This window comes from Oncorhynchus tshawytscha, linkage group LG03, assembly GCF_018296145.1.
Source record: "Oncorhynchus tshawytscha isolate Ot180627B linkage group LG03, Otsh_v2.0, whole genome shotgun sequence".
Classification (NCBI taxonomy): domain Eukaryota; kingdom Metazoa; phylum Chordata; class Actinopteri; order Salmoniformes; family Salmonidae; genus Oncorhynchus; species Oncorhynchus tshawytscha.
The window spans coordinates 57,286,919-57,312,045 of NC_056431.1; the positions used below are offsets into that span (position 1 = coordinate 57,286,919).

Sequence of the window (25,127 nt, forward strand, 5' to 3'; positions counted from 1 at the left end):
AGCCTATCAACTCCCGAGATTAGGCTGGTGTAACCGATGTGAAATGGCTGGCTAGTTAGTGGGGTGCGCGCTAATAGCGTTTCAAACGTCACTCGCTCTGAGACTTGGAGTGGTTGTTCCCCTTGCTCTGCATGGGTATCGCTGCTTCGAGGGTGGCTGTTGTCGTTGCGTTCCTGGTTCGAGCCCAGGGAAGAGCGAGGAGAGGGACGGAAGCTATACTGTTACACTGGCAATGCTAAAGTGCCTATAAGAACATCCAATTGTCAAAGGTTAATGAAATACAAATGGTATAGAGAGAAATAGTCCTATAATTCCTATAATAACTACAACCTAAAACTTCTTACCTAGGAATATTGAAGACTCATGTTAAAAGGAACCAACAGCTTTCATATGTTCTCACGCAAGGAACTTAAACGTTAGCTTTCTTACATGGCACATATTGCACGTTTACTTACCCAACACTTTGTTTTTGCATTATTTAAACCAAATTGAACATGTTTCATTATTTATTTGAGGCAAAATTGATTTTAATTGATGTATTAAGTTAAAATAAAAGTGTTCATTCAGTACTGTTGTAATTGTCATTATTACAAATTATTTTTTATTTAATATTATTAGTAAAAAAAAAATATATATATATATATATATATATATATTTTTTTTTTTTTTTTTATTATTGTTATTATTTTATTCATTATTATTATTTTTTTTTATTTAAAAAAAAAAAAAAAATGTTTTATATCGGCCGATTAATCGGTATCGGCTTTTTTGGTCCTCCAATAAATCATTATCGGCCTTGAAAAATCATAATCGGTCGACCCCTAGTGGAGACATTTTACTGTAGCTAATGTGGAAGGAAAAGCTGTGTACATTTGCAAATACTGTGCCAAATATGTGAAGAATGCAACAAAGATGCAGAATCATCTGGCCAAGTGCTTAAAGTTCCCTCAGCGCTCACAACAAGCAACCTCTAACAAAAGTCCCTCTACTTCTATTCGAGGTGAAAATGATGAATCAGACACCTTATCAATAGCAATAGCTCATGGTCCTCCTGGAATCAGAAGTATTTTTTGACTCAATGGACGAACTTAGTCAAATAAATGCTAATGAATGTCTTGCTCGAGCTGTGTATGCAACTGGTTCACCTCTGATGCTCACAGGCAATGTGTATTGGAAGAGATTTCTGAATGAATGTTCTTCGCCCAGCATACACCCCTCCAACCAGACATGCTTTATCTACTAATTTGCTGGATGCAGAGTTCAACAGAGGTCAAGTGAAGGTCAAGCAAATCATAGAGAAAGCAGACTATTGCAATCATCTCTGATGGGTGGTCGAAAGTTCGTGGGAAAGGAATAATTAACAAAATCATCTCCACCCCTAAACCAGTATTTTGCAAGATCAGACACAAGGGACAACAGACACACCGGCCTCTACATTGCAGATGAGCTGAAAGCAGTCATCAATAACCTTGGACCACAGAAGGTATTTGCACTGGTGACAGACAATGCTGCGAACATGAAGGCTGCTTGGTCTAAAGTGAAGGAGTCCTACCCTCACATCACACCCATTGGCTCTGCTGCTCGTACACTGATTCTGCTCCTCAAGGACATCATGGCGCTGAAAACAATGGATACTCTACAAGAGAGCCAAGAAATGGTTAGGTATGTGAAGGGTCATCAAGTTATAGCAGCAATCTACCTCACCAAGCAGTGAGAAGAATAAGAGCACCACATTGAAGCTGCCCAGCAACATGTTTGACAGTGTCCTGGAGGGGAAGGAGTCTCTCCAAGAAATGGCCATAACACAGTCTGCCGATATGGACAGCTCCATCAAGAGGATCCTCCTGGATGATGTATTTTTGGGAGAGAGTGGTAACTCTATAACCTATAGCAGTAGCCATTGCACAGATTGAAGGAGACAATGCCATTCTGTCTGATGTTCAGACTCTGCTTGCAGATGTAAGAGAAGAAATCCATACTGCCTTGCCCACTTCACTGTTGCTCCAAGCAGAGTAAACTGCAGTTCTGAAATACATCAAGAAGCATGAAGACTTCTGCCTGAAGCCCATACATGCCGCAGCGTACATGTTGGACCCCAAGTATGCTGGCAAGAGCATCTCTGTCTGGTGCAGAGCTCAACAATGCCTATGGTGTCATCACTACCGTGTCGTCTCGCCTCCTTGGCCTGGATGAGGGCAAGGTTCTTAGCAGTCTGGCAAAGTACACTTCCAAGCAAGGGCTTTGTGATGGAGATGCAATATGGCAGTCGTGCCAATCTATCTCATCAACCACCTGCGGAAGGGACTTTGTGGATCTTGTGGGTCCTTGTTTGGCAACACACACACACACCATAGCACGCAACAGGCTGACCAATACAAGGGTTGAAAAATGTGAGGCTTTTTGGGCCTGACAACGAGCCATCCTCAACAAGGTTGGAAAGTGACAGTAAAGAGGAGTACTCAAGAGTCTGATGTTCAAGAGGTGGACATTAAGGAGGTCCAGGGAGAAGACATGGAAGCCCGAGAGGAAGACAACCAAAGCTTTAGTTTCTAGACCATCAACTTAGATGTATGTTGAAAACATTTTTTGAAAGATGCGATTGATCATTCAATATTCCCTTTTGTTGTTCAGTGAAATCATCCCATGTGGAGAGTTAAATCATTTAATTAAAGTTCAATTTGTAACTAAACAAATTGTTTTATTTCTATTGGAAGGATTTAATCATTTGCAATTATGTCTACTTATGATAAGGTAAAAGGTTTATGTTTCTGTCTCCATATGATATGGTAAATATATCCAATGAGAAAAAACCATCTACATTTAAACGGTATTAATATTAATTCCCATATATTCCCATGGAAAGTTTCCACCTCCGAATATTCCCCAAAATGTGCAACCCATAGCGGATGACCAGAATGAGTCGTACTTCCACAAGAATTCTGAATGACCTGATTGCCAGTCACTGTCCATCTGCTGCCTCTCTTCTAAAAACAGTATACTGTAGCTCTCTCCCTCACACAATCACTCCCTCTGTACCACTACAATAGCAGAACACTAGGAAATGACCATGTTATGTAACAGAGCAATGTTAAACACCCACAAACACTCTCTCTCGTACTGTTGGGCATTTCACTCTACAACACAGATCACATTAACATTCTGTTTCAGTTTGAATTACAGTATGCGACAACCTCAGTCTCCAGCTCACCTCAAAACTCCTATAGATACCAGCTGAATCCTAACTTAAGATATCAATGTGGAACTCAGACTTTCACATGAAGCCTACATTGACATAAATAAGAGATTTGTATGACAACGTCAATTCCGTGCAGATTTCGATTGAATAGTGAACACAGCTTGGACTATGGTGGCGCTGACCCGTTAAAAAAACATCACACGTGGTGCTCTATTAAGTCATCCACTCATAGTGTCCTGGTGCTTCTATCCCAGTTTAGTAAACTAGGGCAGAAACCAGAAATAACATGTGACTCCAGTCTCTTCATCAGAGACAATCACGTAGGCCAGCTCCCTAAAGGTAGGGTAGTTCAGGCCACCCAGCCGATTTACTATAGACCAGTAGGGTGTGTATCTGGGTCAGGCTCACATCTGATTCACTACAGACCAGGAAGTTGTGTATCTGGGTCAGCCTCACAGCTGATTTACTACAGGCCAGGAGGGTGTGTATCTGGGCTACAGTATCTGGGTCAGCCTCACAGCTGATTTACTACAGGCCAGGAGGGTGTGTATCTGGGCTACAGTATCTGGGTCAGCCTCACAGCTGATTTACTACAGACCAGGATGGTGTGTATCTGGGTCAGGCTCACATATACACACGAATCTGGGCTTCGCTGTTTTTACCCAAACATGGATTCCTATTGGGTTCTAAAGTTACTGCAATGTTATTAATACGTGTGTGTGTGTCAGGTAGGGTGCAGAGTAGAGGTTGACCGATTCAATCGGCATGGCCGATTAATTAGGGACGATTTCAAGTTTTCATAACAATCGGTAATCAGCCTTTTTGGACGCCGATTACAATGCAATCCATGAGGAAACTGCGTGGCAGGCTGACCACCTGTTACAGTAATGCAGCGTCAAAAGGACCTTGTGGCTACAAGGAGCCAAGGTAAGTTGCTAGCTAGCATTAAACTTATCTTACAAAAAACAAAATCAGTCTTCACATAATCACTAGTTAACCTAGTAATATCGTCAACCATGTGTAGTTAACTAGCTTGTCCTGCGTTGCATACAATCATATCGGTGCCTGTTAATTTATCATCACATCACAACCTACTTCCTCTTTGCCAAATGGGTGATTTAACAAAAGCGCATTCGCGAAAAAAAGCACATTCGCTGCACAAATGTACCTCACCATCAATGCCTTTCTTAAAATCAATACACAGAAGTATATATTTTTTAAACTGCATATTTAGTTCAAATAAATGCATGTTAGCAGGCAATATTAACTAGGGAAATTGTGTCACTTCACTTGCGTTCAGTGCACGCAGATTCAGGGTATACGCAACAGTTTGGACTGCCTGGCTCATTGCAAACTGTGTTACTTGTCCCTGTTCCCAAGAAAGCTAAGGTAACTGAGCTAAGCAACTACCGCCCCGTAGCACTCACTTCCATCATCATGAAGTGCTTTGAGAGACTAGTCAAGGGCCATATCACCTCCACCCTACCTGACACCCTAGACCCACTCCAATTTGCTTACCGCCCCAATAGGTCCACAGACTACGCAATCGTAATCACACTGCCCTAACCCATCTGGACAAGAGGAACACCTATAATGTGTAAGATGTATAATATGTAAGAATACTGTTCATCGACTACAGCTCAGCATTTAACACCATAGTACCCTCCAAACTCGTCATCAAGCTCGAGACCCTGGGTCTCGACCACGCCCTGTGCAACTGGATACTGGACTTCCTGACGGGCCGCCCCCAGTTGGTGAGGGTAGGTAACAACATCTCCACCCCGCTGATCCTCAACACTGGGGCCCCACAAGGGTGCGTTCTGAGCCCTCTCCTGTACTCCCTGTTCACCCACGACTGCGTGGCCATGCACACCTCCAACTCAATCATCAAGTTTGCGGACGACAACAGTGGTAGGCTTGATTATCAAAAACGACGAGATGATTGTGGACTTCAGGAAACAGCAGAGGGAGCACCCCCCTATCCACATCGATGGGACAGTTGTGGAGAGGGTAGTAAGTTAAGTTCCTCGGCGTACACATCACAGACAAACTGAATTGGTCCATCCACACAGACAGCGGCGTGAAGAAGGCGCAGCAGCACCTCTTCAACCTCAGGAGGCTGAAGAAATTCAGCTTGTCACCAAAAGCACTCACAAACGTCTACAGATGCACAATCGAGAGCATCCTGTCGGGCTGTATCACCGCCTGGTACGGCAACTGCTCCGCCCACAACCGTAAGGCTCTCCAGAGGGTAGTGAGGTCTGCACAACGCATCACCGGGGGCAAACTACCCTCCAGGACACCTACACCACCCGATGTCACAGGAAGGCCATAAAGATCATCAAGGACAAAAACCACCCGAGCCACTGCCTGTTCACCCCGCTACCATCCAGAAGGCGAGGTCAGTACAGCAGGGAGCGAGAGACTGAAAAACAGCTTCTATCTCAAGGCCATCAGACTGTTAAACAGCCACCACTAACATTGAGTGGCTGCTGCCAACACACTGACTCAACTCCAGCCACTTTAATAAATGGGAATTGATGGAAATTGATGTAAAATATATATCACTAGCCACTTTAAACAATGCTACTTAATATAATGTTTACATACCCTACATTACTCATCTCATATGTATATGTATATACTGTACTCTATATCATCTACTGCATCTTTATGTAATACATGTATCACTAGCCACTTTAAACTATGCCACTTTTTACATACCCTACATTACTCAACTCATATGTATATACTGTACTCGATACAATCTACTGCATCTTGCCTATGCCGTTCTGTACCATCACTCATTCATATATCTTTATGTACATATTCTTTATCCCTTTACACTTGTGTGTATAAGGTAGTAGTTGTGGAATTGTTAGTTAGATTACTTGTTGGTTATTACTGCATTGTCGGAACTAGAAACACAAGCATTTCGCTACACTCGCATTAACATCTGCTAACCATGTGTATGTGACAAATTTGATTTGATTTCCTAACAAAGAACATAATTAACTTGCCAGAATTGTACATAATTATGACATAACATTGAAGGGTGTGCAATGCAACAGAAATATTTACTTAGGGATGCCACCCGTTCAACAAAATACGGAATGGTTCCATAATTCACTGAAAGAATAAACGTTTTGTTTTCAAAATGATAGTTTCCGGATTTGACCATATTAATAACCAAAGGCTTGTATTTCTGTGTGTTTATTATAATTAAGTCTATGATTTGATATTTGATAGAGCAGTCTGACTGAGCGGAGGTAGGCAGCAGCAGGCCCGTAAGCATTTATTAAAACAGTACTTTACTTTGCTCTTAGCAATGCTTGAAGCACAGCGCTGTTTATGACTATCAACTCCTGAGATAAAGCGCCTATAAGAACATCCAATAGTCAAAGGTATATGAAATACAATTGGTATAGAGAGAAATAGTTGACGTGTCATAATTCCTGTAATAACTACAACCTAAAACTTCTTAACTGGGAATATTGAACCACCAGCTTTCATATGTTCTCATGTTCTGAGCAAGGAACTTAAAACATTAGCTTCTTTTTTTTTTTTTTTTTTTTTTTTTACATGGCACAAATTGCACTTTTACTTTCTTCTCCAACACTGTGTTTTTGCATTATTTAAACCAAATTGAACATGTTTCATTATTTATTTGAGACTAAATAGATTTTATTGATGTAGTGTATGAAGTTAAAATAAAAAGGGTTCATTGTTCAGTCAGTATTGTTGCAATAGTCATTATTACAAATATATATAACATTTTTTAAACAAAATCAGTCAATCGGTATCAGCTTTTTTTGGTCCTCCAATAAATCCGTATCGGCGTTGAAAAGTCATAATCGGTCAACCTCTAGTGCAGAGCTGATGTAAAGGTCAAAAGTGACATTCCAGGATAGTATTACCAGCACGTAAGACGTAAAGAATGTAGTGAGGAGAGTCTCCCATTGTGTGCGTACGTGATACTGAGCTACTCGTGTCTCTCTTTGTATACTGGACCTTATAGCTGTGATTGCATGAGTTTGTCCCCATCTGTCTCTAGACCTTTTCCATATAACATAGAAACTAAAATCACACCCACCTCAAACAGAACAGCCGAAGTAGAATTCAATGTTTTAATCTGTAGCTGAAGTACCTATCAAATTAATGCCCAGGCTTTACTGCCCTTCTCTCTGCCTATCTATTCCATGCAGTCACTGATGCTGTCGAGTGATGAGGTCACCACATTTTGGGCCCAGCTGAGGCTGCTGCTACCTTAGACACATGACAGCCATAGAGCAGCAGGGAAAACACTCATGACACATTTTCACCTGGCTCTAACACGCACACACAGCTCTTCTCTTACTGCTCTGTTCTCTACTGGTCAGTACTGGTCTGGCACATGGTGTTGCTGTCTGTGTGACGTTTTGTATCTTAGGACTGTGAGGCTGAGGCAGGTCTGTACTGTAACAGAGGCAGGAAGCCATCCTAGTCCCTCCCCGCCTGGCTCATTGTTTGGAAGGGCAGCAGCTAAGGCCATTTCCTGTCTGGGAAATGCTGAGGCACTGCATACCCCCCCGTACACCGAACCTTATATCACACCATCCTACCTGCCCCTACTGCAATGTCAGCCATCCCTTGCTACCCCGTCTCAAGAGAACAAGTGAATCTGAGAACACTGGGAGACAGTACTGTCACTGACCCTTTAGAAGGGGATTTCTGGTGACACCTCACACCAATACGCCAGGGGTGTTAATGACACACACAGAAACCCCCTAGAGAGAGACACACATCAGGAATCGTGTAGAAACTTCAGTTCCTGTCATCTTTATCTGAGTGCACCACTTCCCCAGAACCGATACCATTTAACTAGACTGTGTTTACAAGGCTAGAAAAACTATTTATAATTTATTTTACCCTTATTTTACCAGGTAAGTTGACTGAGAACACTGTCATTTACAGCAACAACTTGGGGAATAGTTACAGGGGAGAGGAGAGGGGGTGAATGAGCCAATTATACATTTGGGATGATTAGGTGACCGTGATGGTATGAGGGTTAGAGTGGGAATTTAGCCAGGACACTAGGGTTAACACCCCTACTCTTACGATAAGTGCCATGGGCTCTTTAGTGACCACAAAGAGTCAGGACACCGGTTTAAAGTCCCATCCGAAAGACAGCACCCTACACAGGACAATGTCCCCAATCACTGCCCTGGGGAATTGGGGATATTATTTTTGGAGCAGAGGAAAGAGTGCCTCCTACTGGCCCTCCAACACCACTTCCAGCAGCATCTGGTCTCCCATCCAGGGACCGACCAGGACCAACCCTGCTTAGCTTCAGAAGCAAGCCAGCAGTGGGATGCAGGGTGATATGCTGCTCCCCTCATGCCTCCACAGAGCAGAGCTTTGAACCCAACCTATGGAGCGTGAAACAAACACAGACGCTCATATCCGCCAAACAAGAACCTCTCCCTCTCTTAGCAACCAAACATGCATGAAGAGTTCTATTAGAACAGCTCTGACCAACAACCAGAGTTGTTATGGCGTTGCAGCATAGTTTCAGGTCATCTGCTGGCTTGAGACAATATCCAGGATGACCAAAATAACTTGTGGTTTCCTAGAATCAATGATATTTAGCAAGGCCATTCAAATACCCCACACACATTTATAAACCTTCACCATAACAGAGTTCTATAAAGCAACAAACATGTTATTGAGCCTCCAAAAAGCCCTAAACGTTATTCCAACATTCATAGCGCTAAATGGACCGTATATAGTATTTGGCACTTGCTCAAGGCTGTATGATGTGAAGACATAAGCTCCTTTAAAAATAAAAATGTCATCCTCCAAAATATAAGCCCTTCTCATCCACCCCCACATAGTAGAACCTCAACACCCCTTCCCCAACATCACCCAAATTCTGCCCCTGGCATCATAATTGCACCCCTCCCCCACTGACCTACCCACCCTATGAGTGTGTTCTGCAGGGCACCATGCCATCCTGTCACACTGTGTCTGTGTGAAGGGGAGGTGAAGAGGCAGAGGGGGGTACATACATTAGTGTCAACACCCCCCTACAGCACATCCCCCTACAGCACACCACATCCGCCTACAGCACACCACATCCGCCTACAGCACACCCCCTACAGCACACCCCCTACAGCACACCACATCCCCCTACAGCACACCACATCCGCCTACACCACACCCCCTACAGCACACCACACCCCCTACAGCACACCACACCCCCTACAGCACACCACACCCCCTACAGCACACCACATCCCCCTACAGCACACCACACCCCCTACAGCACACCACACCCCCCTACAGCACACCACACCCCCTACAGCACACCACATCCGCCTACAGCACACCACACCCCCTACAGCACACCACACCCCCTACAGCACACCACACCCCTACAGCACACCACACCCCCTACAGCACACCACACCCCCTACAGCACACCAGCACACCCCTACAGCACACCCCCTACAGCACACCACATCCCCCTACAGCACACCACATCCCAGCACACCCCCTACAGCACACCACATCCGCCTACAGCACACCACACCCCCTACAGCACCCCCACAGCACACACCCCCTACAGCACACCACATCCGCCTACAGCACACCACATCCGCCTACAGCACACCACATCCGCCTACAGCACACCACACCCCCTACAGCACACCACACCCCCTACAGCACACCACCCCCTACAGCACACCACATCCGCCTACAGCACACCACACCCCCTACAGCACACCACACCCCCTACAGCACACCACACCCCCTACAGCACACCACATCCGCCTACAGCACACCACATCCGCCTACAGCACACCACATCCGCCTACAGCACACCACACCCCCTACAGCACACCCCCTACAGCACACCACATCCGCCTACAGCAGCACACCACACCCCCTCCCCCTACAGCACACCACATCCGCCTACAGCACACCACATCCGCCTACAGCACACCACATCCGCCTACAGCACACCACATCCGCCTACAGCACATCCACCTACAACTTATACTTAACATGTGTTTCCCATGCCAATAAAGCCCAGTGAATTGGATAGATAGAGAGAGAGCAGGGCACTGATACAGAGGCAGGGGAGAGACTGATAAGACACGGGTCAGTGGTTGTAGGAGTGGGGAGGAGTGTGTAGTGGCATGGGGTGTTTGTGAGGGTATTTTGTGTGTGTGTGTATGAGAGATACAGTTGTGCCGTGACAGTGCAGTGTCGGGGGTTGCCAGCAAAACATCACAGCCAGAGGCAATTAACCCTCTAATCGAGTCAATACCATCTGCCTGCCCTCGTCTATTCCGCTATACCACTAGAGTTTGCACATTTCTCTGGAGAGTTCATTATTAAAGAACACCCAAAATGTACCAACTACAAAAAAAAAACACATTAAACACCATCTTCAGCCCCCCCCCACACACACACACACTTAAACACAGTCAGACACACAGACAATGTCAAAGTGTGTCTGTGTAGCTGTAGAGCTATAGGTGTAGGTCTGATGGTACCAGTACAGTCCTACCAGGTCCTGACTGACAGGTCAAAGACGGAGGGAGGGATTACAACCAGCCCATATAATCCCTAGTCCTAATCCCTGATTGTCTGCCACTCACTGGGTCACAGCAAACGGTTTCTAGAGCAGCATGTGTATTCCGTGCTCCATGGTGACATTTCAGACTTAATTTTTTTTATATATATATTTTAAACACACCCCCCTCACACACTGAGGTAACAAACTTGATTAAAAACACAATAAGAACACACAAGAAGATTGAGGATCTATACAGCTGTACCAACAACACAAGAGAAAGGGTAGAGGCATCTAAATTCCATTATTTTTGATTCAATTAACTTTACTGACCTAATAAATCAAGTGATTATTCAGTAATAAATTAGCAAAGCAACATAGTCCATCATTGTCATCCATTCCACTACGACTGCATCTGTCCACATTCCATAGGTTAGGCCCTGTGGAGTGTCTGCCCTGCATCTCACCACAGTAAACCGTTATTTCACTAGTTATACTGTAGTACAGGGGTAGACCACTAGATTCAGCCTGAGGTTTTGTTCACTGCAAATTGACCATAACAAAAAAAAATGTATTTGAATATAAAACATTTCATACCTTGATTACATTGAGACACAATCACATCTTTTATATATGTGGGAATACTTGGAAACAGATTTCCAAAATAAAATTACTGGTGATTTCACAGTCTTTTCTTTTTTGAAAACTTTGGGGGCAAAATATATATATATATATATATTTTTTTTTAAATCACTCGCTGACAGTTTTGGCCCGTGGGCCACCTGTTGCCGACCCCTGCTATACTGAAACCCAATCTTCTGCTGTTCCAGCCCGTCTCTGGGGCATCACCTCCTCTGAACAGGGTCAGTAACAGCTCCATTAACAATGCATTAGCTCATTATTCTATCCCCAGACTATACTCCACCACAGCACCCGCCGCAACCTGTTTATCCCATCACCACGGTTACAGTCACAGCGCCGAGCCCACAGTGTCTCGTCTAAGATCTAGACCTGATGATATAGGGATGTGTGTGTGAGTGAGCGATACTAAGGCTACAGGATACACAATTAACTTTTGAAGTTAGACAGACCTCATCGCCCCCAGTTGGTAAACTAAGACTTAACATGTGTGTAAGGGAGATATAATTGGAGAGAGAAAAGGAGCGCTAGACACAAGTGAGATAGGAAGTGTGTGTGTGTGTGTGTGTGTGAGAGAGAGGGAGAGCGAGGAAGAAAGAGGGGGATAGTAGATGTGCGAGTGTGTTTTTAACTCAGCTGTGGTTTATGACAGTTCTCAGGTGTGGTCCGTACACAGAACAGACAAACTCTACCCTCCAACACCCTATCCCTGGTTGCATTCCTGAGAATTCACAGCTTCCTGAAGGAGCGAGACATACGTACACGTCTGACAGGACATCCCAGGGAGGGGACAGAGAAATTAAGGCAGGTGTGTTTACAGGGCACCAGAGTGTATCCTGGCAGCCAGCCCAGTGGTGAAGGAAGAGTGCTGGGGCTGGACTGGAGCTGAGGTTCGTAATACAGGATCACACACACACACACACACACACACACACACACACACACACACACACACACACACACATCACTGGGGAGGTGGCTCATTAGGAACCAGGCTAAGGGCTGGCACACATCACACCGAATCTGGATTTGCGTTCGTTGGTGTGCCGATCGTTCAGTGTGTGGTGTTTAAGGGAGCAACTGCTGTAGACGTCTGACTGCCAAGACATTTCATGCGATTCTACATGTAATCATTGTGCACTCGCAATTTTTTTCCCGCAAAATGTAATTGAGGTGCTAAGTACTCTCAGCCAAATGCTATTGGTGTGTCTGAGCCCTAACACATCTCACATCACAACACACAGAGAGAAAGAGAGAGAGTCAGGCTGTAGCTCCAGAATGTGAGTGAACGGCATGAAACAATGCCAGAAATGCCCTTTGTCATGGGAGGCTGTTTCCTTTCCTGACATATTCATGAGAACAGGCCAATAAAATCTCTAGAACTGACTATTACACACAAACATAAATAACCAGAAAACAATGCTAGAATCAGATACATAACGTTACCACAACATTCAGAGAACATTCGCCACCAGTTGAAGTGGACACATTTCTAACATTTCTGCTTGGTTCCCATTTCCTCAAAAACCTCCTCTGGGAATCATTATGAAATCAATCGGGCTATTTCTGGAGACAACCAAAAAAGGTCTCGCTCTAGTCTGGGTGAGTTGAGCTCTGAGGTCAGGAAGGCAGAATGGTAATGTTGCCGGAGTGTCCTCCTCCTCCCCTTTCTAATCCTACCAGCAATCTGATTAGACCCACAGGACCTTGTAAGGCTAAACACCTTTAGGATCATCATAACATCAAAGAGTAAGACAGCTTCATCTGAGTACATAATACTAGAGGTCGACCGATTATGATTTTCCAACGCCGATACCGATTATTGGAGGGCCATAAAAGCAGATACCGATTAATTGGCTGATTTTTTGTATTTATTTATTTGTAATAATGACAATTACAACAATACTGAATGAACACTTATTTTAACTTAATATAATACATCAATTTAGCCTCAAGTAAATAATGAAACGTGTTCAATTTGGTTTAAATTATGCAAAAACAAAAGTGTTGGAGAAGAAAGTAAAAGTGCAATATGTGCTATGTAGGAAAGCTAACGTTTCAGTTCCTTGCTCAGAACATGAGAACATATGAAAGCTGGTGGTTCCTTTTAACATGAGTCTTCAATATTCCCAGGTAAGAAGTTTTAGGTTGTTGTTATTATAGGAATTATAGGACTATTTCCCTCTATACGATTTGTATTTCATTAACCTTTGACAATTGGATGTTCTTATAGGCACTTTAGTATTGCCAGTGTAACAGTATAGCTTCCGACCCTCTAATCGCTCCTCCCTGGGCTCGAACCAGCAACAAAACGACAATTAGCGCATGCTAACTAGCTAGCCACTTCACTTCAGTTACACGAGCCTCATCTCGGGAGTTGATAGGCTTGAAGTCATAAACAGCGTAATGCTTGACGAACAAGGAAGAGCTGCTGGCAAAACGCACGAAAGTGCTGTTTGAATTCATGTTTAAGCGCCTGCTTCTGCCTACCAAGTATCTGCCTACGCTCAGTCAGATACTTAAGATGCTTGTATGCTCAGTCAGATTATATGCAACGCAGGACACGCTAGATAATATCTAGTAATATCATCAACCATGTGTATTTAACTAGTGATTATGATTGATTGTTTTTTATAAGATAAATGTAATGCTAGCTAGCAACTTACCTTGGCTTACTGCTTTCGTGTAACAGTCTCCTTGTGGAATGCAAGGAGAGAGGCAGGTCGTTATTGCATTGGACTAGTTAACTGTAAGGTTGCAAGATTGGGTCCCCCGAGCTGACAAGGTGAAAATCTGTCGTTCTGCCCTTGAACGAGGCAGTTAACCCACCGTTCCTAGGCCGTCATTGAAAATAAAAATCTGTTCTTAACTGACTTGCCTAGTTAAATAAAGATTAAATAAAAGGTGTAAAAAAAAAAAAAAAATTTAAACTATTATTATTATTTTTTTTTTTTTAATCGGCACCCAAAAATACCGATTTCCGATTGTTAAGAAAACTTGAAATCGGCCCTAATTAAATCGGCCATTCCGATTAATCGGTCGACGTCTACATAAATACTCAGTTTAAAAACAAATTGATGGCAACCATTAATTTGAGATTAACTATATTTTTAATCCAAATATAGTACCCTCCGTCATCCCAGTGCAAATTCACAATGGTGATATGCCCAGCAATGGTGATATGCCCAGCAATGGTGATATGCCCAGCAATGGTGATATGCCCAGCAATGGTGATATGCCCAGCAATGGTGATATGCCCAGCAATGGTGATATACCCAGCAATGGTGATATACCCAGCAATGGTGATATACCCAGCAATGGTGATATACCCAGCAATGGGGACTTTACCATCTGATCTATAAAGAACAGAGTGGCCAAACCGACCACTATGAGGAGGAGTGTTCCAATGTTCGCTCAATTCAACGGTCATCGTTTTGTGTGGCACAGTGCTTGTCTGTATGTGTTAACTATGAGTGATGTCTCTAGTGAGTGGACACAGTAGTAGGAGTGTGCGAGCATCAGGTAGGTTGCAGAGCAGATGGTCAGAAGTGCCATTCCAGGTTATTAATAACAGCAGATGTGTGTGTAACTGGGAGTAAACCCAGTCAGACAGTAAGGTAATTATCACCGCTAGTAATATCTAGTGATCCCCTGGCCACCTTGCTGTGTCAGCCGACCTGGGCCACGGCTCAATCTCAGTCATTGAGCTCCACTGACAGGGAAATGGGGGCTGTGGGGAGGGGGTTAAAAAGGGCACCAACATCAGATTCAGGGCACATACAGTAGTATTACATCGCAGTGTCAGTCTGCACATAGGTCCTAACATGTAGGTACCATGTAGCAGTAAGCTTTTGGTTTTAGGCAGATGAGCAAATATGAAACGGTGTTTGGGATTTTCCTTAGCCGAGTAAGAATGTGTGCGTGAGAGAACGTGTGTATAATTTTGATAACCGTCTCACTGCAAAAGCAGAAGTGGCACAGACAGTGCTATCCTGTAGTGAGAAATCAAATCAAAGTTTATTTGTCACGTACGCTGAATACAACAGGTTCACCTTAGAGTGAAATGCTTACTTACAGGCTCTATACCAATAGTGCAAAAAAGGTTAGGTGAACAATAGGTAAGTAAAGAAATAACAACAGTAAAAAGACAGTGAAAAACAGTAGCGAGGCTACACACAGTAGCGAGGCTACACACAGTAGCGAGGCTACACACAGTAGCGAGGCTACACACAGTAGCGAGGCTACACACAGACACCGTTTAGTCAGGCTGATTGAGGTAGTATGTACATGTAGATATGGTTAAAGTGACTATGAATATATGATGAAAAGAGAGTAGCAGTAGGGTAAAGAGGGGTTGGCAGGTGGTGGGTGGTGGGACACAATGCAGATTGCCCGGTTAGCCAATGTGCAGGAGCACTGGTTGGTCGGGCCAATTGAGGTAGTATGTACATATGTACATCAATGTATAGTTAAAGTGAATGTGCATATATGAAAAACAGAGAGTAGCAGCAGTGTAAAAGAGGGGTTGGTGGGGGGGGCACACAATGCAAATAGTCCAGGTAGTCATTTGATTACCTGTTCAGGAGTCTTATGGCTTGGGGGTAAAAACTGTTGAGAAGCCTTTTTGCCCTCGACTTGGCACTCTGGTACAGCTTGCCATGCGATAGTAGAGAGAACAGTATGACTGGGGTGGCTGGGGTCTTTGATCATTTTTAGGGCCTTCCTCTGACACCGCCTGGTGTAGAGGTCCTGGATGGCAGGCAGCTTTGCCCCAGAGATGTACTGGGCCGTACGCACTACCCTCTGAAGTGCTGTCAGAGGCCAAGCAATTGCCCTTTACCAGGCAGTGATGCAACCATTTAGGATGCTCTCGATGTTGCAGCTGTAGAACCTTTTGAGGATCTCAGGACCAATGCCAATGCCATCTTTTTAGTTTCCTGAGGGAGAATAGGCTTTGTTGTGCCCTCTTCACAACTGTCTTGGTGTGTTTGGACCATTCTAGTTTGTTGGTGATGTAGACACCATGGAACTTGAATCTCTCAACCTGCTCCACTACAGCCCTGTCGATGACAATGGGCGTACGCAGTCCTCCTTTTCCTGTAGTCCACAATCATCTTCTTAGTTTTGGTTACGTTGAGGGATAGGATGTTATTCTGGCATCACCCGGCCAGGTCTCTGACCTCCTCCCTATAGGCTGTCTCGTCATTGTCGGTGATCAGGCCTACCACTGTTGTGCCGTCTGCAAACTTAATGATGGTGTTGGGAGTCATGCCTGGCCATTCATTCGTGGGTGAACAGAGAGTACATGAGGGGACTGAGCACACACCCCTGGGGGGCTCCATTGTTGAGGATCAGTGTGGCAGATGTGTTGCTACCTACCCTCACCACCTGGGGGCAGCCCGTCAGGAAGTCCAGGATCAAGTTGCAGAGGGAGGTGTTTAGTCCCAGGATCCTTAGCTTAGTGATGAGCTTTGAGTGTACTGTTGTTGTTGAACGCTGAGCTGTAGTCAATGAATAGCATTCTCACATAGGTGTTCCTTTTGTCCAGGTGGGAAAGGGCAGTGTGGAGTGCAATAGAGATGGTATCATCTGTGGATCTGTTTGGGCGGTATGCAAATTGGAGTGGGTCTAGGGTTTCAGGGATAATGGTGTTGATGTGAGCCATTACCAGCCTTTCAAAGCATTTCATGGCTACGGACGTGAGTGCTACGGGTCTGTAGTCATTTAGGCAGGTTGCCTTAGTGTTTTTGGGCACAGGGACTATGGTGGTCTGCTTGAAACATGCTGATATTACAGACACAGACAGGGAAATGTTGAAAATGTCAGTAAAGACACCTACCAGTTGGTTAGCACATGCCCGGAGCACACGTCCTGGTAATCCGTCTGGCCCCACAGCCTTGTGTATGTTGACCTGTTTAAAAGGTCTTACTCACGTCGGCTACAGAGAGCGTGATCACACAGTCGTCTGGAACAGCTGATGCTCTCATGCATGCCTGTGTTGCTTGCCTCAAAGCGAGCATAGAAGTGATTTAGCTCGTAGGGTAGGCTTGTGTCACTGGGCAGCTTGCGGCTGTGCTTCCCTTTGTAGTCTGTAATAGTTTGCAAGCCCTGCCACATAAGACGTCCGTCGGAGCAGGTGTAGTATTATTCAATCTTAGCCCTGTATTGATGATTTGTCTGTTTCATCACATGGCATCATAGTAGGATTTCTTGTAAGCTTCCGGATTAGAGTCCCGCACCTTGAAAGCGGCAGCTCTGCCCTTTAGCTCAGTGTGAATGTTGCCTGTAATCCATGGCTTCTGGTTGGGGTATGTACATACAGTCACTGTGGGGACGACCTTCTCGATGCGCTTATTGAGAAAGCCAGTGACTGATGGGGTGTACTCCTCAATACCATCAGAAGAATCCCAGAACATGTTTCAGTCTGTGATAGCAAAACACTCCTGTAGTTTAGCATCTGCTTCATCTGACCACTTTTTTATAGAACGAGTCACTGGTGCTTCCTACTTTAATTTTTGCTTGGAAGCAGGAATCAGGAGGATAGAGTTGTGGTCAGATTTACCAAATGGAGGGCGAGGGAGAGCTTTGTACGCGTCTCTGTGTGTGGAGTACAGGTGATCTAGAATGTTTTTCCCTCTGGTTGCACATTTAACAAGTTGATAAAAATGTGGTATAACTGATTTAAGTTTCCCTGCATTCAAGTTTCCGGCCACTAGGAGTGCCGCCTCTGGGTGAGTGGTTTCCTGTTTGCTTATTTCCTTATACAGCTGACTGAGTGAGGTCTTAGTGCCAGCATCTGTCTGTGGAGGTAAATAAACAGCCACGAAAAGTATAGCTGAGAACTCTCTAGCCAAGTAGTGTGGCCTGCAATTTATCACAATATACTTCAGACGAGCAAAATCTAGAGACTTCCTCAGATTTCGTGCACCCCCCCCCCCTCGTCTTACCGGAGTGTGCTGTTCTATCCTGCCGGTGCAGCGTGTATCCCGCTAGCTGAATATCCATGTCGTCATTCAGCCACGATTACGTGAAACATAGGATATTACAGTTTTTGATGTCCCGCTGGTAGGATATTCGTGATCGTACCTCGTCTAATTTATTGTCCAATGATTGCACGTTGGCGAGTATTATTGATGGGAACGGCAGCTTTCCCACTCGCCGTCTGCGGGTCCTCACAAGTCATCCCGCTCTGTGTCTCTTGTACCTGCGTTTCTTCCTCTTGCAAATAACGGGGATGTTGGCCCTGTCGGGTGTTTGGACAATGTCCTGTGAGTCTTGCTTGTTGAAGAAAAAATCTTTGTCTAATCCGAGGTAATGATCTCTGTCCTGATATCCAGAAGCTCTTTTCTGCCGAAAGATACGGTTGCAGAAACATTATGTACAAAATAAGTTACAAATAAATGCGAGAAAAAAAACAACACATAATAGCACAATTGGTTGGGAGCCTGTAAAACTGCTGCCATTTCTTCCGGCGCCATTTTAAGTGATCTTAGGTATTACAGCCTATTCATGTTACAATTACAGTTAATGGTGCTGGTCCCATCTCTATGCCATATGTCATTTCATTAACAGTGGGATAAGGGTGTAGTTCAATTGCTGTGGAAATCAACTGCCATCAATGGATTTCTCATGCAGCATAACCAAGCACACTTGGATTTGATCCTTCCTCAATCCCACACCGTGTAGTGCTTATTACACACATTCCCCCATCAGTCATCAGTATAGCCTGTCAGGTAGACTAATACCTTCCTCAGGCTGGGTTATAGTGGTGCTGTGTGCCTGTAAAGACCACACTCCCTCTGACAGACTGACAGCCGATGACAGAAGAGTAGCTAAAGGCCTGTTTGTAGCCTCTGGTGCATGTGTGTGTACACATGTTTAACTATACTTGTGGGGACCAGAAGTCACCAAAAGAATAGTAAACAAACAAAAATTGGACCAACTGGGGACATTTTGTTCATCCCCACAAGGTTAAATGCTATTTCTAGGGGGGTTTAGGATAACATTTAGAATTAGTGATAGATTTAGGAGCTAGGGTTAGTTTTAGTCTTAAGGTTATATCTTGGGGTTAAGGTTAGGGGAAATAGGATTTTGAATGGGACTGAATTAAATGTCCCCACAAAGTTAGCTATACAAGAATGCGTGTGTGTCCAGGCAGTTAATGTGACACTGAAAACAGTGACTCGACCTCTGAATGCTCAGCTATGAAAAGCCAATTAACATTTACGCCTGAGGTGCTGACCTGTTGCACCCTCTAAAACCACTGTGATTATTATTTGATACTGCTGGTCATCTCAAATAAAATTGCATTGGTCACATATACATGTTTAGCTGATGTTATTGCGGGTGTAGTGAAATGCTTGTGTTTCTAGCTTCAACAGTGCAGTAATATCTAACAAGTAATATCTAAATTTCACAATAATACATACATTTAAAGTGAAGGAATAGAATTAAGAATATATAAATATTTGGACGAGCAATGTCGGAGAAGCATAGACTAAAATACAGCAGAATAGAATATATACATATGAGATGAGTAATGCAAAATATGTAAACATTAAAGTGACTAGGTTTCCAATTATTAAAGTAACCAGTTATCTCAAGTCTATGTATATAGAGATGCAGCCTCTAAGGTGCTAGTGATGGATATTTAACAGTCTGATGGCCTTGAGATTGAAGCTGTTTTTCAGTCTCTCGGTTCCAGCTTCTGTTTTTTAACCTTTATTTAACTAGGCAAGTCAGTTAAGAACAAATTCTTATTTTCAATGACAGCCTAGGAACAGTGGGTTAACTGCCTGTTCAGGGGCAGAACGACAGATTTGTACCTTGTCAACTCAGGGATTTGAACTTTCAACCTATCGGTTACTAGCCCAACGCTCTAACCACTCTAACCACTAGCGGGGTGAACAGGCAGTGGCTCAGGTGGTTGTTGTCCTTGATGATCTTTCTGGCCTTCCTGTGACATCGGGTGCTGTAGGTGTCCTGGAGGGCAGGTAGTTTGCCCCTGGTGATGCGTTGTGCAGACCGCAAAACCCTCTGGAGTGCGCTGCGGTTGAGGGTGGTGCTGTTGCAGTACCAGGTGGGAATAGGAGCCCGACAGGATGCTCTCAATTGTGCATCTGTAAAAGTTTGTGAGGGTTTTAGGTGCCAAGCCAAATTTCTTCAGCTTCCAGAGGTTGTGCCTTCACCACACTGTGTGGGTGGACCATTTCAGTTTGTCAGTGATGTGTACGCCAAGCAACTTGAAGCTATCCACCTGCTCAACTGTGGTCCGGTTGATGTGGATAGGGGGGTGCTCCCTCTGCTGTATCCTGAAGTCCGCAATCAGCTCCTTTGTTTTTTTGACATTGGGTGAGAGGTTATTTTCCTAGCACCAAACTCCCAGGGCCCTCACCTCCTCCCTGTAGGCTGTCTCGTCGTTGTTGATAATAAGGCCTACTACTGTTGTGTCGTCTGCAAACTTGATGATTGAGTTGGAGGCGTGCGTGTCCACACAGTCATGGGTGAACAGGGAGTAAAGGAGGGGGCTGAGCATGCACCCTTTGTGGGGCCCCTGTGTTGAGGATCAGCGAAGTGGAGGTGTTGTTTCCTACCTTTACCACCTGGGGGCAGCCCGTCAAGAAGTCCAGGACCCAGTTGCACAGGGTGGGGTTCAGAACCAGGGCCCCAAGCTTAATGAGTTTGGAGGGAACTATGGTGTTAAAGGCTGAGTTATAGTCAATGAACAGCATTCTTACATATGTATTCCTCTTGTCCAGATGGGCAAGGGCAGTGTGATGGCATCGTCTGTGGATCTATTGGGCCGGTAAGCAAATTGAAGTGTGTCTAGGGTGTCAGGTAAGATAGAGGTGATATGATCCTAGACTAGTCTCTCAAAGTACTTAATGATGACAGAAGTTAGTGCTACGGGGCGATAGTCATTTAGTTCAGTTACCTTTGCTTTCTTGGGTACAGGAACAATGGTGGACATCTTGAAGAACGATCTGGCCTTAATGGCCATATACTCTTATAAATCGCCACCCGGCACAGCCAGAAGAGGACTGGCCACCCCTCAGAGCCTGGATCCTATCTAGGTTTCTGCTTTTCTAGGGAGCTTTTCTTAGCCACTGTGTGTCTACATCTGCATTGCTTGATGTTTTAGGCTGGGTATCTGTATAAGCACTTTGTGACATCTGCTGATGTAAAAAGGGTTTTATAAATACATTTGATTTACATGAGTACAATACGCTCTAATAACTTTTCTGCAATGTTATGCCAATGTTCATGACATTACCTCATGATGACAAGGCTGATGGAATGTTGCCAACTGTAATTTAGTATCAGATTGCGTATGATGGACTGGAACTCCCCTGCTACTATGTCCAAACGCATGAGACTAACGCAACAATCTATTTTCTACTCCAGGTTATGAGGATGGATTATGGTCGCTCTGTTATAGTTACATGTAAACTATAAACTAGAGCCAATAAGTTGACTCCTCATTGAAATGGCCAAGGACACAACTAAACACACATAAATCATGTATGATGCTGTGTGCAATCCTAAACACATGCACATAAGGGGTAAACACAAAGACTAGGGTTTACTGTCAAACCCATTGACAGCCCTTACTTATTAAGCTTGCATGAAAATCCGACATTGAATTGCATTGAATTCTACGTCAGGCAGAAATGAGCATTTGAGTCTGGAAAGTTTCCTCTCGGGACATCGCATGCTTCGGGTGATAGAAATCTGAATGCACTACCAGGGCTTTGAAAAGTTGACGGAATAATAGTTTCCTGTGGATATTGTCTCACATTACTACCACCAAAAGGACCAACCACATTAACAACCGGTAAAGTACATTAAAATATACTTGTATTCAACATTCTGGCATGTAGAGGTCGTGAGAGGAAACTTTCCTGATTCAAATGCTCATTTCTGCCTGACGTAGAATTCAATGCAATTCAACGTCGGGTTTCCAGGCAATTACTAAGATAACCTACTAAAAGATCAATGGATTTAATTGCTGCAGTGCGCAGTCATGCATGGCCCAGCCAATCTATACTGAACAACAATATAACCAAAGTGTTGGTTTCATGAGCTGGATTAAAAGATTCCATACAATTTTCCATTTGTGCACACAACACTATATGTCCCTGTTAGTGAGCATTTCTCATTTGCCAAGATAATCCATCCACCTGACAGGTGTGACATATCAAGAAGCTGATTAAACAGCATGATCATTACACAGGTGCACCTTGTGCTGTGGACAATAAAGGGCAGTCATGTGGTGGGGTTGTGTATTGGGCTGGCATACACTACAGACAACGAACATAATTGCTTTTTATCTATGGCAATTTGAATGATCCTTTTTAAAGGATACACAGGTGCACATCTGTATTCCCAGTCATGTGAAATTCATAGATTAGGGCCTAATTAATTCATTTAAATTGACTGATTTCCTCATAAGAACTGTAACATCTTTGAAATTCGTGCATGTTGCGTTTCTATTTTTCTTGAGTATAATAGCGTTTTTACTGGAGTTAATAGCGTGACTGCTCGTTGTATGACAGCCTACCATAGGAACTTTGTCCATGATAGGCTGCTGCAGTGAGTGTGACACCGAAATGTGAATAGTACGGTTCTGGGAAATAATATGGGGATTTCCCCGACATCTTCCCGACAAAATTCAAAGGAAAAGGCAGCGTGCTGTTCCGTCATTGTTTGACAAACATACAGACCGGGGGCATTTATAGTAGTAGCCTTGTTGGAGCATTAAGGCCATGCTATCTTTAATGGCCCACATTTCATTTCGCCTACGCACAATACTGAACATCTGTCCCAAAGCTGATTCTCCGCATCGAGAAAAGCTTAGTCGTGCGCTAGCCACGGCATGTCCATACAATTCTCCATCACTGTATTGTTAATGTGTTTGGAATTGAAACTTCTTAATTCAAACATACTCCAGACATCAAGTTATCGCTTACACAGAATACAAAACCCTTCGTCTCCAAAAGACTACATGAATTCCAAAAATCCATGCATTTTTGTCGGGACTGCTGGGCGCAGGAGCGGAAGAGATTCAGAATAATTATACGGCATTGTCTATTCTTACCTGCCTCCACCGTATCTGATAAGTCGTAGTTAGATGCTGTCCTGGGGTATTCTTTGAGTTTCCTGGCGCTGAGGTTCAAAAACCCGGAGTTCGCTCCTTCTTCCAACGCTCTTTCCAAGCCGCGGTTGGGAGGCAGGTTATTGCCACTGATGTTACTTTGTATCGAGGCAGAAGCGAGCTGGGAATGGGGACGAGGGTCTGGTCCCAACGTCGCCATATTAGCCCCTGCTTTATTTAAAATAAATGCTCTGCAATGACTGTATCCAAGCACAAACTATGGGAGAGACTCCAACGGTTTGCGAATTTCCTCTTCGACTGCCTCCGCTCCCACTGCGACTGCGCTATTTACAGTACTACATTGAACTCTAGCCAGACCAACGGCATACTGGTACATTTGGATTTTGCGACCCCTGCTGACGAAACATAAAACTTCCATAATTTATCTTCAAGACCTACCATGACATGACTATCTGTACTGTAGCCTACCTATGTAGTTCATATGAGTGATACAGAACAATAACATATCTTAGGGATGCAGTCACAGTGAGTATGGGTTTTGAATGATTGAAAGGTCTGCACAATAATTTGCCAGAATTACAATTACAGAAAAAAAATTCATACCATTCATTTCATGTTATATCTTGGATGAGGATTCCTGGAGTTCATTGAATCTGATAGAGAAACAGAGAGAGAGAGAGTGAGAGAGAGGGAAATACACACAGAGAGACAGAGAGAGAGAGAGAGGCCTCACTACCAATGAGAGTGCTGAGTCAAGCGCTTGAAAAACCTGCTTGCATCAGCAGATATACTGCTCACTATGGGGGCTACACAATAAACACACATACACACTGACACACATACACATAAAGTGAGAGAGACAAACAGAGAGGTAGAGATATATGCCTTCAGATACAGATCCGAAAGAAGACAGTGAGTGAGGGTGGTGGAGTGACAGACTCGTCTCTGTTTTGTCATACCTCATTTCTCATCCTATCATCTTTCAGTCTGGTTACATCTGGAGTTAGTAAAGGCTTCTGGGATTCTATTCCAGACTAATCCTGCTTAAGAGAAATAGCCTATAGTTCTACTATTCCCAATATTCATGACTGTGACTATTTATTATCAGGGCCTGAAAAGCCAGTCCACATCATGTTACTTCCCACTGGGCACACACTGGTTGGATCAACGTTGTTTTCAAGTAATTTCACTGAAATTACGTTGAACCAATTTGGAATAGACATTGAATTGACGTCTGTGCCCAGTGGGTTATTTGTCACTTTCATCCCCTTACTTCATCTTCTATTATTATCAGATGATAAGTACAATGCAAATAAATGGATACTCCTGATAGTTCCTCTTTTCTGTTCAAGCTGCATTCTGCAGTGACACAGGGTTCGATAGGCTTAGGGCTGATTTCTGCAACATCTCCTTCATGCTGAACAAAGCATTACTTGCCACTGTAGGGAACCTATCAGGACGACAAAGCAGAATTCACTACTCTTGACCAAAACATTAATAAGGAAGACTATTACATATGGATTAGGTTCAATCTGTTTCTTTGTGCATGAAAACTCAATTCCCACCAGAGATGTGTGAGCTGTTGGAATTAATGTGTATAAGATTTAGTAGGCCTA

General features: G+C 44.0%; 1 protein-coding gene across 6 annotated transcripts in view; it reads right to left on the reverse strand.

Moving 5' to 3' along the window:
• The window catches only part of LOC112239644 (leucine-rich repeat and calponin homology domain-containing protein 1), a 126,450-nt gene extending 102,624 nt beyond the window's left edge, over positions 1–23,826 (reverse strand). For 5 of the 6 annotated variants that reach the window (XM_042319726.1, XM_042319723.1, XM_042319725.1 and 2 more), the window contains exon 1: positions 23,494–23,825. In XM_042319726.1, the coding sequence (XP_042175660.1) occupies positions 23,494–23,710 (217 nt within the window). In that variant the 5' untranslated portion in view covers positions 23,711–23,825. Of the gene's footprint in view, positions 1–23,493 lie in introns of all 6 variants that reach the window. The other variant, XM_042319720.1, reaches the window with a different exon arrangement.
• Positions 23,827–25,127: the final 1,301 nt, after the last annotated feature.